The following is a 15,031-nucleotide window of genomic DNA, read 5'->3' as shown; positions in this document are numbered from 1 at the left end:
GTTCAATCATTGGCAAATACTCAAGACATCTGGAGACAGCCCTGTGCAGCTGGCTCTAGGTTACCCTGTTTGAGCAGTGAAGTTGGACAAGATAACCTCCAGAGCTCACATCCAACCTCAACTATTCTGTGGTTCTACACTGGTTTTGTTTGTAAAGCTGATTTCCCCCAGCATCTAAAAAGATTGAGTTTAGTGATTCATAAATCAAAAAATAACTTACTACAATTATTCACACACAAAGTCAGGTGTTTATTTGCCATATTTACAAGTATAAATACATTAATGCTACAAATACTCTCACGTTCTTTATTAGCGTGGCACTTTAGATAAGGTAACATACAATGCAAGTCAGATGCCTTAGTTTTACCAGGCACCTGTGTAGTAACTGCCAAAGTTTTACCAAAACAAGTATGGCACATGTTGTAAGTAATTCTCTTCCAAACATCTGTAAATCTTTAGTACTAATAGCAACTGTACATTAGATTTTCATATTTTTGGTCAAATAGATACACGATTTTATTATTTTTATTGAAAGATTAGTAGTTCATTTGGTCACAAGTCAAAACAGTCTTCTCACTTCAGTATTTTACAGCACCAAAACTTTTTGCTTTGCAGTAAACACATTTTTTCCCCAAATTATTTGGGGAGCCATCACCAGCAGATACTGTTGATGATCTGAATTCCATCATTTCAGCTGTAAAACAACCTTCAAAAAGGAGAAAAGGAATGAGATTAAAGTTGGTTAAGACCAAAACTTAAGCAGCCTATGAGAAGAAGCCTTTTGCTTTCTGTTTCAGTATAAGATGCAACTGAATAAGCATTTCTTTCCTCCAGAAAGCACACCATTCCTCTCTCAGTTCTTTTACAACCTCACACAACCATCACTTTCAGTAACTTTTTTTACCCTTTACTGCACTGAAACCATTCTTCAGCTGCCTCTAACCAAAAAGTAGAATAGCAAGTCCAGGTTCAGTGAGATTCCCTCTGCACAAGGCAGAGCCAAAGGACCAACTCCCCTGAAGCGAACTCCTCCTTGTGTGCCCACAGAACTAAGTACATGACCACATCCCACAGCTTCCATACACACCCTCAGGCAGAACAAAGGCCATGTGAACACTGAAGTCTGTCCCAGAAGAATCCTTGCTCACATACTATTTTTATTTAGTTTTGCAGGGAAGAAAATCCATAAGCAAGCAAGCTGTGAAAGCTCTTAAGGGCTGTAATTTCATGAGAACACCATTTTCTTCAAATCCTCATTTTCCTTAGCCTTTTCTATTAAGAAATCTGTGACCCTTCAGTGTCTCAGCAACCTTATTCTTTCACTTGAAATTCTCTTCTGGGTTACTATATTGAAATCTTTGTAACTTTCTTCCTGATTTACTATGCCATGGAAATTAAAGGACTTAATATGAACCAAATAATTCTCCCAAACACTGATGCTTTGTGAAGCTGAGGGAACATGGGAGTTCTCACCAATCTTTCAGCACAGGAAAGGGGTAATTGTATTAAATTAAAGAAAATACATTTAGTCTAGATATTAGGAAGAAATTTTTTACTGTAAGCGTGGTGAAACACTGGACACGGATGCCCCATCCCTGGAAACATTCAAGGCCAGGTTGGACAGGGCTCTGAGCAGCCCAACCTAGTCAACAATGTCCCTGCTCATTGCAGGGAGCTTAGACTAGACAACCTTTACAGGTCCTTTTCAACCCAAACTATTCTATGATTCTATGAATTTTGCTTAAAATAAATCAGTACATGACAAGTCAGTAACAAAAGATTAAATCAGTAAAAGTTACCTTATTAGCAGCTTCCAGTGCATTTATTAGGTTTTGCAACTCTTCCTTATTCATCTCTATAGAAATCAGCTTAATTTCACCATTTTCTCTCACATCCAAATCAAGATTGAGGAGTGGCATTTGCAGCATGGAGATCTTATCACTGGAGAGAGCGAGCTACACAGATTGACAAAACATCAATAAAGTGGAAGATGGAGCCATTAAATTTTTAGTCTTTCATAATCTCACATCTGTACTTTATACTGAACTTCTAATACCAGAACAAATACCAGCGTGACAAAACTAACTTCACACAAGTCATCTCTGCAGCTTCCAGGGTTTTTTCCTCTCTTATTGGGATTTTTGTTTGTTAATACCAACAATATATCGAATAAAGACCCCCTCCTCACAGCAATACACTTGTCAAAACCAATTTGTTAAAATTACTGGGATCCACACCTTGGTATTCTAGGTGAAAAGAAAGGATACATTTGATCATGGCTCTTTAATGAAGTATATGAACTCTGAAATCACCATATTCAAATAGGTCTTCTAATCAACAAGAAGGGTCTTACAGAATGGGGTTGTTAGGAGAAAGAGACCTTTATGCATTTTTCAACACCCTGCAGCTGATCAAACACTTTGTCAGATATCCTAATAGACAAACACTGATGAAGATTATATGCCAATTGTGCCTTCTTTTTTGTTGACTACTATACTCACTCTAGCATAAATAATGCTTTTAAAATGTATTAAAATCAAAGATCAGTTGATAATACTACAAGTTAGTATGGTACAGACCTATTTATTTAGAGAATAGAATGTGGTAGGGTTCACCCATGGCAAGCAAAAAAAATCATAACCAGCTCAAATGGGAAAAAAAGTGGTTTTAAGAAAAATAATAGTTCAGGCATGTACCAGAAATTTGTATCACCTAACAGAAAGAAACTCAATAAATTCTCTAGAAGAAAAAATTAAAAGAAGCCACAAACATAAAACAAGAGTTCACATAAGTCTGTATTTTTGTTAGCAGTAAACACAGTTAGCAAGAGATCAAGCCCAGTAACAGTTCATCTAAAGAACATTATGATGCCATATGTGCTCTTACAAAAACTTGTCTGTTTTCGGCATTGCTCTTTGATTTCCAAAGCTGTTTGCTGCAGAAATTATTTAGCACTCTTGCTAACATGGAAAACTACTTAACAGCTCTACAAATCTGTTTAACAGCTCTCATGGTCTAACCAAAAATACAAACAGTGTAAGTAATGTTTTTAAGTCTTTGATAGTGTTTAATTTAGACCAGATGTCCTCATAACCTCAAACCACCATCCTACTTTAGGGAACACCATTATCATTGACTTTTTACCAAAACAGGAAGTCTAATGATAAATGACTTCAAACTAATTATTAAATCTTTATTGCAAAAATATAAGCATTTGAAAATGTCAACAAAACTTATCCTGGATCAGTCAACTAATCTTAAAATTAAGTATATAATTCCTCTTCCTTTGAGAAAAAATACCGTTTATTCAGGCCTCAAAATCATAACAGCATACAAAACCTTCAGGTGTTCCTGAATAGCACTAAGTCTCCCTGAGAAGCTTTAAAAGAAAAGAGAGGAAAAACAAAATAAAACAAATTACTAGAATTTACTTTTGCAGTTTATACACATTTCTGGCAAGTCTTTATGTGTTATCGTTAATGTGCTTTTCCAATACGTATAAAAATTGAACCATTCTGCAGAGGGAGCAGGCCTAATGGGACTGTATCAATAGTTATTTCTCTGTTGTAGAACACTGCTTTTAAACAACATTAAGGCAACACTCTCACCTTTAACTGCCAGTCAAAATCCTGCAGCTGGGCAGAAGCGATTGCATTTACTCCTTCTACTAGGGCATTCCTGATTTCTTCCTTTCTACCTTTCAGACATTTTGTGATTGCTTCTTGACAGTCTGAATTTAACTCAATTATCTGCCTAGCAGCCTACAAAAATAAAAATGAAAACCATGATTACTTGAACTATGAACCACAGAAGTAATATATACCACGTGCAATAGCTGTGCTCTGTATATATCTAAGCTGATAGCTGTTATATTGGACTTGATTCTTATACTGCCCTTTGTGGCTGCCCTCTGATAGTTAAGAGTCAGTGTTTACCACAGCAACACAGACAGAAAAAAATCGTCATTTAAATTAAAAGATACCAGAGAATGGAGGCTTTGTCAGCCTTCTTACATGCAACCCTAAAATCCAAAGAACATCACACACCCAAACAACTCAGTTTTAGGTCTGTAAGTTTCTCAGTATCAGGGCAGAGGCTAAATACATCAGCTCAACTGAAATACAAATACTCCTCAAGGTCCTCAAGGCTACACAGATGTCTTTCTTTGACCCAGCTGCTAGCAGGTGGTCAAAATACAAGCAATGTGCAAGACATGAGAATGAACATTTCTAATAATGGAGCAAGATTTTGCAAAATTCATATGTATTGGAATGTCCTGAATTACAGTCCCTGTACCACATGATCCTCCATTCACAGTCGGATTTTTTACAAAATTTATTTACATACAGTCAACATTTTACCACTTCAATGCAGTACTAATGAATAAAGAAAACCAAACAAGAAGGTGAATTGGTTTTATTGCTAACGAGCACTATTATTTACAGACTATGTAAACAAATTTAATCTGGTGGTACTCAACATACCAATTTGAGTGATTAAACCAGTATTTTAACAAGTATCCTGGATACTAAAAAAATATTCAAAAATCAGCATCAATTTCACTTTTTGTTGCAGAAGTCTTGGCAGTGTATCTCTAAATGCTGCTTACCTCTTTAGGCTTAATCCACTACTATTAAAATGCTGTCCTATAAAAATATTTCAGGATTAAACAAACTACAAGACTAATCTCTCCAGCCATGATCTCTCAAAGCCAAGGCTAACCAGTGATGAGCCCTTACCTCTTCATCAGATATATTTTTGCCAACTGCAGTTTTGAAATATGTCTTCGTTTTTTCTAAAACCTCCATCCACTCTGACAAGCTCCAAACATTGCTATAATCCTGGTATCGAGGATACGCACGGCCAGAGATGCCATCAACTATGTTATGAAGGAACTGAAACGATGGGATACACAACTTATAATTCTCTCACGGTGAATCTACACCTGATATGAGACTGATCAAGCAATTCAGTTATCACCCCTCCCTTCACTGGGAACTGCCTCGATGCTTCCAGACTGCAGCCCAGGCAAAAAAGCCACGAATGGGTACTCCCTGAATATGAACTGTCCTCCCTTCTCCCCTTAAAGGCAGTTCACGAGGTCTCGCCATAGAAATCATAACGTGATGCAGATTCACCTTATACGGGGACTTACAAGGGGACCGAATAATTGTGTGCGCAATTAGAGTCGTGCTGAGATGACGCGTCAAAGGGCGCTTCAGTCACCTGTGCTCTGGGATTGCCAGGCTGCACAGCACAACCCAGACTGCTGATTTCCCAGCCCGCGGGCCTCTCTAGTCTCCCAAAGCACTGTTCCCTGGCACTGCGGCCTGGCGGGAGGGCGGCCCCGCTCCGCAGTCCCGCGCCGCCGGCAGGCCCTGCCTCCGTCCCAGGTACCGGAGGGCAGCACCCCAGCCCGCCCGCGGCGAACACCGCCCGCCCCGCCCGGGGCCGCGGGGAGCCCACCTCGAGCGCCCGTCCCGGCGGGAGCTTCTCCAGCAGCCGCGCCATCTCCGGCCCGGCCCGCCCGCCACGTGACCGCTCCGGCAGCGGTGCGCATGCGCACAGGCAAACACCCGCCCTCCTCTGCCCAATCTCACGGGTTCGAGTCCCAGCCCCGGCGCCGCGAGTGCCGGGTGCGCTTAGGGACCAGTGGGTGCTCTGTGTGACCTTCGGTCAGACGGTCAGTGAAGCCAGAACGCCCCAGATTTGACAAGCTTTTATATGCAATAACGCTTGAGCTATTTTTGCATTCCGCCTGTCTTGCAGCTTTGCTTTTTGACTCTTAACAGGTTAAATTTGCAACTGGTGTCAGAAGAGGAAGCTCAAGGCTTACAACATGCACCACATCTTCTATGACATTAAATCAAATTGAGGAAGTTAGAAGGAACACTAACTGCAGAAGTTCGTGCTGCTTGTACAGTGTTTACCGTGAAAAGCTCGTCTTTTTAATGCATTGTCAAAGTCTGAAGTCAATCCTAGCCAGACAGTGGAGGAGGTTTATGGAACAAGTTTTTGGCATTAGCAGAGATCTTTCCATGTGTTGAACTGATTGAATGTGAATGTGAATGTGAATGTGAATGCAAAGAAGCAAAATTGCCCTGATTGCTTTTATGAGAAAACCTGTAAGAATTCAAGTCCCAGCAAGACACAAAACTGCACAGAGACTCTTAACCTGTAGGCAGACTTTATTTCGCTGAAATCACTGGGCTAATTTACAGTCAGTCATGCATATGTAGGTATAACAGTGGGCCGTAAGAATACCACAGCAGCTGCAAGTCCGTGCTGGTGGTTAGAAGGTCTTTGTAAAAAACCCAGGCTGCTTAAGTCAGCCTGCAGCACAGCTTCTTCACAGACAGGCATGTGGCCTTGTAGGAATGATGTGGTGGTGCATGGGAGTTTTGGAGAAGAAACACATGGAGAAGAACCGACTTCATGTTCTGCTGACTGAAAGCTTTCAAATTCTGCCCATTTTCCTCAGGGTTTGCTAGTAGATTAGACTTTTAAGAAAGGTTTCTTGGAAATTTATTCAATTTTATTATGGAGAAATTACTCAAAGCTGCTGTTAAAATGAGAAGTAGTTTAAATTTCGAATTAAAAAAATAATTTTCAATAATAATTTCATTTATTCCCCTAGAATTTTCTTTGTTAGCTAATTGGAAACCTATCCACTTTGACTGTACTATGTTGCACACTACAAAACAGAGCACAAGGGGGAGCGTCTGCTCCAAACAAAATAGACCCAGAGACAACAGGAGAAAACACGAAGGTGATCCAGACTCGGAATGAAGTAATTTACGAAGTAAAGAGAAAGGTAGTGAGTGTCCCACTCAGTTGAAAGGGATCAAAAAAGTGAAAAATGAAAGAGAGCAAAGATGTAATGCATGAAGACAAGAACAGAGAGAAGAGGATGGGAAACTGCCATCCCGTGTGACACTATCCCAGTGAACATTTTCAAAGCAGCTAATTTTTTGCAGGTCCGAAGAGTAAAGAATTTCACTTTTCATTTTTCACATATATGTATTTTAAAAGTAATATTTTTGATTAAGCCTATTGGTCTATGAGGAGCAAAGTCAGACTGCTCAAGGAAACCACAGCTGGGTTAACTAAATCCATGTTTCGGAGCCCATGTTCAACTGCAGTGAAGTAGGGGATAAAAAGCTGGCCTTTGGCAGTTTGGACTTTGTTTGGACCTGCATTATTTGGATCTGCCATCAAGTCTTAACCTTTAAAAATACCTGCTTTTCATGCTTCTGTACCGCAGCAGTAACAACCCACCCCACCCCTTGAAGTTAAGCTCTCAAATAACCACAAAATCAGGGAGGAAAACTTGTAGAACAGTAAGTACATAGGCAAGAGATTCCAGAGCAGCAAGGAAATAAGCAATTTTATGAGAGAAAAGTGTAGAGTGAACTTCATATTATTTTATCCACATTGCTGATGACTTGTAGAGGGGTTTACTTGCTTATAAACATAACCCACAAGCTAAACTACAGTAATTAAACCCATTTTAAGATCAATCCATTTGTTGCCCTTGTTTTTGGAAGAATGGCAATAATTAAAACATTGGGAAATAACTTAATAACCAGAGGTCATTAATATGATATTAGCATACATTTTATCATAACAACATAGTAGTAATTATTCATGGTAATATATAATAACTGTTATATATAATGTGTATATAATACACTAGCATAGTGTTTTACATTGCTCTAAGTATATCCAGTTGGGGAGAATATCCAAGCACCAGTATAAGTGTCCCACAAGGAACTATCAAACAGGTATGTCAATAGAAATAAATAGGTAACTGTGTATTTTACCAACACAAAGGGGACAGTAAATGCATTTTTATAATGCAGTGGAAACATTGAGACTGCAGTTTAGATTATGCTGAGCTAAATGTGGGTTGCCGTGGAAAAGGGAGGTCCCCCTAGTCCCTGTTGCCAGCTCTGCTTCCTCTCCCTGACCCTCATGCCAGCACTAGGGTGCCTGGGGCTGCAGGATGAAACTGCAGCTGATGTGGATGAAAAGTAATTTTATTTTTGCACTTTTTTTTTTTCCATGGGTTAGATTTCCACCACAAACAGCACCACTTCTGACAGAAGTGATATTTGCAGTTAGGACTGAGGGGGAAGACAAAATGGCAGCCCATACTTAGATGAATTGGTTGACACATGAATATCAATCAGTGAACCACTTTAATTATTGAACCAGGAATCTTGAAAGTTTTTGTAGAAGCTTACGTATAATTATGGTCATAGTGATATGCTGCAGCTGAAGGAGATTGAAAATAATGTATCTCAATTTTTACACTCTGATGAGCCAGTGAAGTTCAGAAGTGAGACTGAATGAACATGACACTGATGTGCATAACATACTTTATTACCTATTTGCTCTTCATAATCTATAATCATAATTCCTCCCAAATGCCAAATCTCAAATTTCTCAAATAATTTTACTTGTAAATTTTGAATATACAAAAATATGAGAAGTTTTGGTTCTTTCCCCCATCCCTGTTCTGTAAATATAATACTCATGTATTCACTCTTTGAGACATGAGGAGTACAGTGTGTCATGTACAGTGGATACAGTCTATGTCCACCGCTTTACACTTGTCTCTATCTTGTCTCCTTTTTCCTGTAAGAGGTGTAACAAGAAGAACTTTCTTAAATGTTCTTGAATTCACTTCTCATTGATATTTCAAAATCTTCTTGTTGGTTTCTGTAGCAGTTCTGTCCTTCCCACAGACTGCATGGAAAGAACTAGCAATAGCTCTGAGGGACATTCCTGTGGTTCAACACCACCTTAGAGTCACACAGTTTATATCCTGAACTCTGTACTACCTTCCACGGACAAAAACATACTGAAGAGATCATTCAAAAGAGCTCTGCTACACTGTAAGATCTTCAGGGAGGAACTGCTACTGTTGGAAACACTCCAAGAATACTTGGAAGTACCAGATGGAAAAAATATTGTACATATTGCCTGAAATCAGTTAATATCATAGCCTTGTAAAATATCTGTACTATGTACATCTCAACACCTGCCTGGCTGAGGTAGCAGAAGAGCCAGGAGCTGGTGTCACACCCAGTATTCTGCAGGATAGAGGCAGAGGAATAGCTTAGACCAGAAGAGTGACATACTACATACCCCAAGGAACTTGAGCCCTGTACCCACTAAAACAACAGCTCAAAAGATAAACTGGAGTCAGTAGCTGGGACTCTGCTCATGAGTACCACTGGTCACCATCTTTTGTAAACAGCTGCGCACTCAGAGACTTAGCCGGCCTTTCCTCTCCTGTCCCGCTTTGCATAAGCTTCTTTGATTGGAGGAGTCTTCATCTGCCATCCTACAAGAGTATCTATGAATATTGTCCTAACTCTCCTTTCTACAATTCAGACCCTTTTTTCTTATCCCATGCTCAGGGAACATGCAGAAAGTTTATTTTTATCTGCTCTATTGATACCATCTTATAAGGAAAAATCTATTGTCAGCATTTCTATCCTTCTCTGTCCCTTTCTTCATGCTTAAAAATTCTAGGTGAACTGAACACCAGGTACACATCAGGACTGGAATTTTACTCACAATGTTCCGGTCTAATGATTGTAATGTCTGGAATTCAAAAAGACAACAACAGAAAATTGGTCATCCCTTTTAGGGCAGATGTAGTAAAACTTTAAGCCAAATATTCCCTTGCTTCTCCAAATCTAACCTTAAGATTTCAGTATTAATAATGAATGGTAAGAGTATGTTGGTGCTTTTCAAAAATCTTTGGACATCATAAAACAGAAAAGAAAATGCCCAGTAGGTAGATTATGGTGACTCTTAACCCTAGTAGTAAACAACAATTAGTAGATGCTGGAATATGCTGCATAGCAAGTTGTACCAATGTGTCATAATAGCAGTGGGGAGAAAGTATTCCTAAAATAATAAACAGCCCACTACATACATCCCATCTACACAGGGACTTCATGGACTGTATTTCTTATATAACTCTGAATTGAGAGCTACTATTACAGCTACTATAGATTTTATTTTTATCCCACCATATTTTGAAATGAAATGAAAACAGCAGTTGGTGAAAGTTACACTGGCAATACTCTGTTTCTGCTGACAGAGGTGGTTTCAACCAAGGACACATAAAGAGAAGGTAATTTTGACAGACTAAGAAAAAGCAGTTTGTTTATACAGATACATCCAGAGTAAGGCACAGCAGTGCTTTTTTACTAAATCCCTTCCAGGGTAAATACAGCCAACTTCCTCCCAGGGCAAATGGCCTTGTGATTTTTAAGTCTTTCTCAGACTGTGTCCAGCTTGGCAGCACATTGCATTAGCCAGATTGTCTGGACTTCTTTGTAGTCTCCAAATAATACACTATGGAGCAGATTTTCACTGCTATTTCCTACCTCTGCTTATCTTTTTCATGGGAAATAACAATTGAATAGACTTCTTCAAAACAAATCAAAACAAATAATATGAAAGTGACAACTTCTCACAAAGCTAACTGACTATTCAAATATTAATTTGAAAACAAGATTTTCAGAAGCAGTTGTTAGAGTCCTGGACAGCTTCTGCATATTTACCAGCTTTTCAAACCTTGCTAACTCTTGCTGCACTTGTGTAACCACCATGACCCATGACCTCCATGACTCCTGGGACAAATTGTGCTTTGAATCATATTACTGTAATTCCCTTTTTTTTTTTTTTTTAAGTTTGAGAGTGTCTCAAATTAGCAAGGACACAAAAAGAAGAGAGGCACTGTTTTGCATTGGAAATTTTCTCATAGCTTAGCTGCTGATGAATAAGACACTATGCCAATACACACATCTCAGCTTGTCTATGTATAATCTCTCTCGGTACAAAAGAAATATGTTCTAATTTTCCTAAAAACATTACCAGCCAACTGAAGAAGTCTGGAAGCCCTCTAGTTCATGCACAATTGCAAGAGTTTTGTACACAGGAAAATGGTACATACAAATAGGGTTTGCTATTGTAGTAATGATTGGTAAAAATTGCTACAGGAATAATGAATAAAATAATGAATCTCATGATGTGGGTGACAATAGTATTTTGATTAGTATTTTGCTCACACCAAGTTTTCAGTGGTTTGATGTTATTACATCAGAAGAGGTATTTGGTATTTTTAATTTTCAACGAAGTAGCTGACATCTGTGATTTTTTTTTTTTTTTTTTTTTTTTTTTTTTTTTTTTTTTTAGAGTTACTCTGTAGCAAATTCCAGAGAAGAGCTCTCTAGAAAATTTGTTTGCCTTGTGAATACCTGACCTCCTTGTTCTTCCAGTTGACACAATAAAGAATGTGGTAAGAAATTTTCATTTCACACTTTGGAGAATATTTCCGGAGAAATACTCAGTGACTTAAAATAGAAAATGTACAATTATGTTAATTTTCCTAGTTTTCCTTAAATAGTTCTACTTATAGGAGCAAAATGAGGAGAACATGTAAATTGTTCACTGGAAAATGGGACGTGCTTTTTCTGTATGTTATTTACAATGGAATATCTGACATAAAGTTCTAGCAAAGAGCAGTTGGTTTAATATTTTTGCACAGTGCAGGTTACATTTAAACCCTAGGCTTTCTTCTGAGTTTGAACTTGACCTACAATACCTGTGGAAGTATAAATCTCTCTTGTCTTTACCATGGGTATGGCTTTTCATTAATTTATCTTGGATCTGTGATGCACTGGGCTGAGTGAATCAGAAACACCCACGTGGTAACATTTCTTCCAAGTTAGCTAAAGCTGTACTTGTGCTTTGTTTCAGTCTTGGTTTATCTTTGTTTATACTTTATCTTGGTTTACACTGGCTCTAGAAGGTGATCAGATATAATGTCTGCTGGGACAAAGTTTCACCTTCAAAAATGTTTCAATATACATGAACCATAAAAATAGATTTTTTTCATTGTGGTGTCTTGTGGACACTTTTAATCTGATACTTGGTTTCCTAACCTTAAATTAACTTTTTAATGGGAAACCAGCCTTGGATTTTCCTTTGTGGAAAATACCTGAGAGAATCAAAAAGTCCAAGTGGTATCTTCATACCCATCTGCTGGATTATTTTTATTTGTTCAAGAAATGGATATAGTAATTGTGGCATAGGTACCTAAATTAGAATATTTACAAAATTTGCTTGGCAGGTTGGAGTCACTGTCCAGCAGAAATTGTGTTAGAAAAATTGTAGAAAAATTCAATAGGAAAAAAACCCTTGAAAAATATTATAACCCAGACAATAACTTTATACAAGCAAAGATAGAGAAAAAAGCAACAGTTACTAAATATCTCATTTGATATCACTGACTCAGGTCCTTTTGTTAGCTGATAAAGTGGTTTGATAAAAAGAAAGTGTAGAATTAAGGTTATTCCTGGACCAGATAATTTCAACAACTCAACTTGCTTCTATATACCAGGAAAAGGAAGGCACATAAGTACATATCATAAGTGCATATCAAAAGTGTTTTGACACACAATGAAATTGTAACAGTGTAAACCAGCTAATGACAAGTTTACATCTGTAGATAAGGTTGAAGATTAGCCGTGGGAAATTGCAACATCAGAGTAAACAGAAAAAGAAGGAATAAAGCAAGTTTCCAAGTGCATCCATCTGCCTATGTACAATTCCACTTAGCTAGAACTACTTTCCAATCATACACACCTTTCCATCAGTCCACAAGTAGCAGCATTAGATGGTGTTCCCTTTTTTTAGGGTTAGATTTGTGTCTTTAAATGGGCCCATGTTAGTTCATGGGGCGTGAACATGGATTGTTAGAAGCTGGAGTCTCCCCATAGATTACCAACTCAGCTTCTCTATTGGATAAAGTAAAAATGCCATGATAAGAGGTAAATTCCTGCTGCATTACGAGCTGCAGTAAGTTGACAGTATCTAATTTAAAATTATTTTCTGCTTGTCTTGTTAATTCAGAGCCTCTTAGAAGTGAGACTTTCAGATTCCTTGTTAAATTCCAGCTGATAATTACTTTCTGCAGAATGAAAATCTCTAGAACAAAATCAGTTCTTAATACACACAGTACCAAACCACAGTGAGTAACAATCAGTAAGTCTTATGCCAATAATAGTAACTGCTACTGACTGCTAGTAACTGCTCTCCAGAACTGGCATCTAATGCCAGCTTCCTGATTCCTTCTGTTCTGCAGTTGCCTAAACATGATGGTATAAATCACAGGCAAAGCATGAGGATTACAAGTGAGTATTAGTCAATTATTCCCTTAAAACCTGTCTACACAAGCTATGTCACAGCAATTTATCCAACATTAACTAAGGTCTGAATGGATTGTTGAACTGCATTACACCTTTGGCTGGACACTTTTATTCAAAATTTAGTTAGCCTTCAGTCAGTTTGATATGATTCATTCTTATCTGGTTTACTTTAGCAAAACAAAGGTGGATTTATAAACACCAGGAACAGAAAGAATTTTTTAATGGAAGCAGTGGTCACCGCTAGTATAAGAGCAAATGGGTATGAAATTGAGTTTAGAAGCTAGAAGATAATTCTTAACCCTCACAGCAACCATACTCTGGGGCAGTTTTTTAGTACAGTAGTATGAGCAAAATACCTAACTAGTTTTAGATAAAGTTCAGTCAGCTTAAGAACCAGATTGTACAGCATGCTTGCAATAACAAGGTTTTAATGACCCTGAAAGTGCCTTTCAGGAAAGTTCCCATGATCATATTTACATACTCTCTACCTCTCTCAAGATTTGCAAAATGTACATAATTTACATAGAATATATCTTGCACTATAAAAATATTAAAACAAATGCTCAGTCTTTCAAATTGAGCATGTAAGCTCAGATTCACTAACAAACACTTTCATGTTGTGGTGTTTATTCTCCCTTGTTTCCATTTTTTTTTGTAACCTGAAAGTAGTAATACCGTCTTGTCTCACAGGGAGCAGTGAAGGAAAATTCATAACTATTTATAAAATGCTCACTCCAGTGATAAAAACAATCTCCTCACAAGGAAATCAATAAACCAGTACAGATCTAGACAGTGTATGGTAAATAAAGGCTATGGGCACACACAGACTAGAGCAGATAAACATCTGTTTTGTTCACTGTGTATCTGTCCTCCAGGGGTCCTGCCAGGAAATATATCTGAGGATCTTGCAGTAAGAAATTACCTTAGTGATAAGCACAACAGACTGCCTTAATTTGCACTGGCAACATTTCTTAGGACTCTAAACACACATTTACCAGCCAATGATGTGGTAAACAGTAATTCAATGTCATTTAAAATTCAAGGGGGGTTTTGTGAAATCTCTGCTCCAGTTAAATGATTTGCGTTTACTGCAGAGCGAAGAAAGTAAAGCATGATGAAATTACTGGGTAACAACCAATTCCCTTTCTGGCTATAAGTTATTATTAATATGCCACCACATCTTCAAATATATTTGAACTAGAGTGGATACCATAATATGTCACTATTTACACGTTGAATACACACTGGATCTCTCTAATACATCCACTGACCTCATATGAATGCACTAAGCTGATCTGGGAGCATCCACACTGCAGTAATGATAACCATCTATGTCTACAACCCCAAATCCCCACTGGCACTTCTATTTATGTGGATTTGGCACTGGAATCATCACTGGGTATGATTCTCCCCTGGGGAAGAGATTCTCCCAGAGAAGAATCAGACCCAGGTTTTCACATTCCATTGACTTGAGGTGCTCTGGGAAATGTTTGATTAGCATGTTGTGGCAAATCTCCCTCTTCCTTTCAGGTCTTCATGGGAAAGTTTTCAGTCTGCCAACGTTTAGTTGGCAGTTCACATGAGTTTCTCTCTTTCATGTGTCCCAAACAGTGCCAGTATGAGCACAGCTGGCTGAGTTGTTCATGCTGCTACTTGCAGAGTTATTGCAGCCATGGACAGATAGAGGGTTTGAACTACACAAAGAGCTCTGTGACTGTTTTGGAGTCATCAACAACTCTTGGGTCGTCGGACTTAAGTCCATATAAGTCACAGGGAAATTCCTGAAACTTCAAGAA

At 38.3% G+C, this 15,031-nt stretch overlaps 1 protein-coding gene across 1 annotated transcript; it reads right to left on the bottom strand.

Annotated features, from left to right (window-relative positions):
• Window positions 1–228: 228 nt before the first annotated feature.
• Window positions 229–5,566, bottom strand: COMMD8 (COMM domain containing 8). The gene is made up of 5 exons (XM_042052972.1): window positions 5,467–5,566; window positions 4,740–4,895; window positions 3,609–3,761; window positions 1,800–1,955; window positions 229–706 (listed from the first exon to the last, which is right to left on the bottom strand). Exons 1-5 carry the CDS (start codon window positions 5,509–5,511, stop codon window positions 686–688), a joined length of 531 nt encoding a protein of 176 aa, XP_041908906.1. The 5' UTR covers window positions 5,512–5,566; the 3' UTR covers window positions 229–685.
• Between the last annotated feature and the right edge of the window lie 9,465 nt (window positions 5,567–15,031).

This window comes from Corvus kubaryi, unplaced genomic scaffold (assembly GCF_017639235.1).
Source record: "Corvus kubaryi isolate FWS band 111438036 unplaced genomic scaffold, C.kubaryi_AGA036_p1.0 split1-131, whole genome shotgun sequence".
In the NCBI taxonomy this organism is placed as follows: Eukaryota; Metazoa; Chordata; class Aves; order Passeriformes; family Corvidae; genus Corvus; species Corvus kubaryi.
Note: the sequence above shows the minus strand (reverse complement) of the source record. Positions and strands in the feature narration are given on the sequence as shown.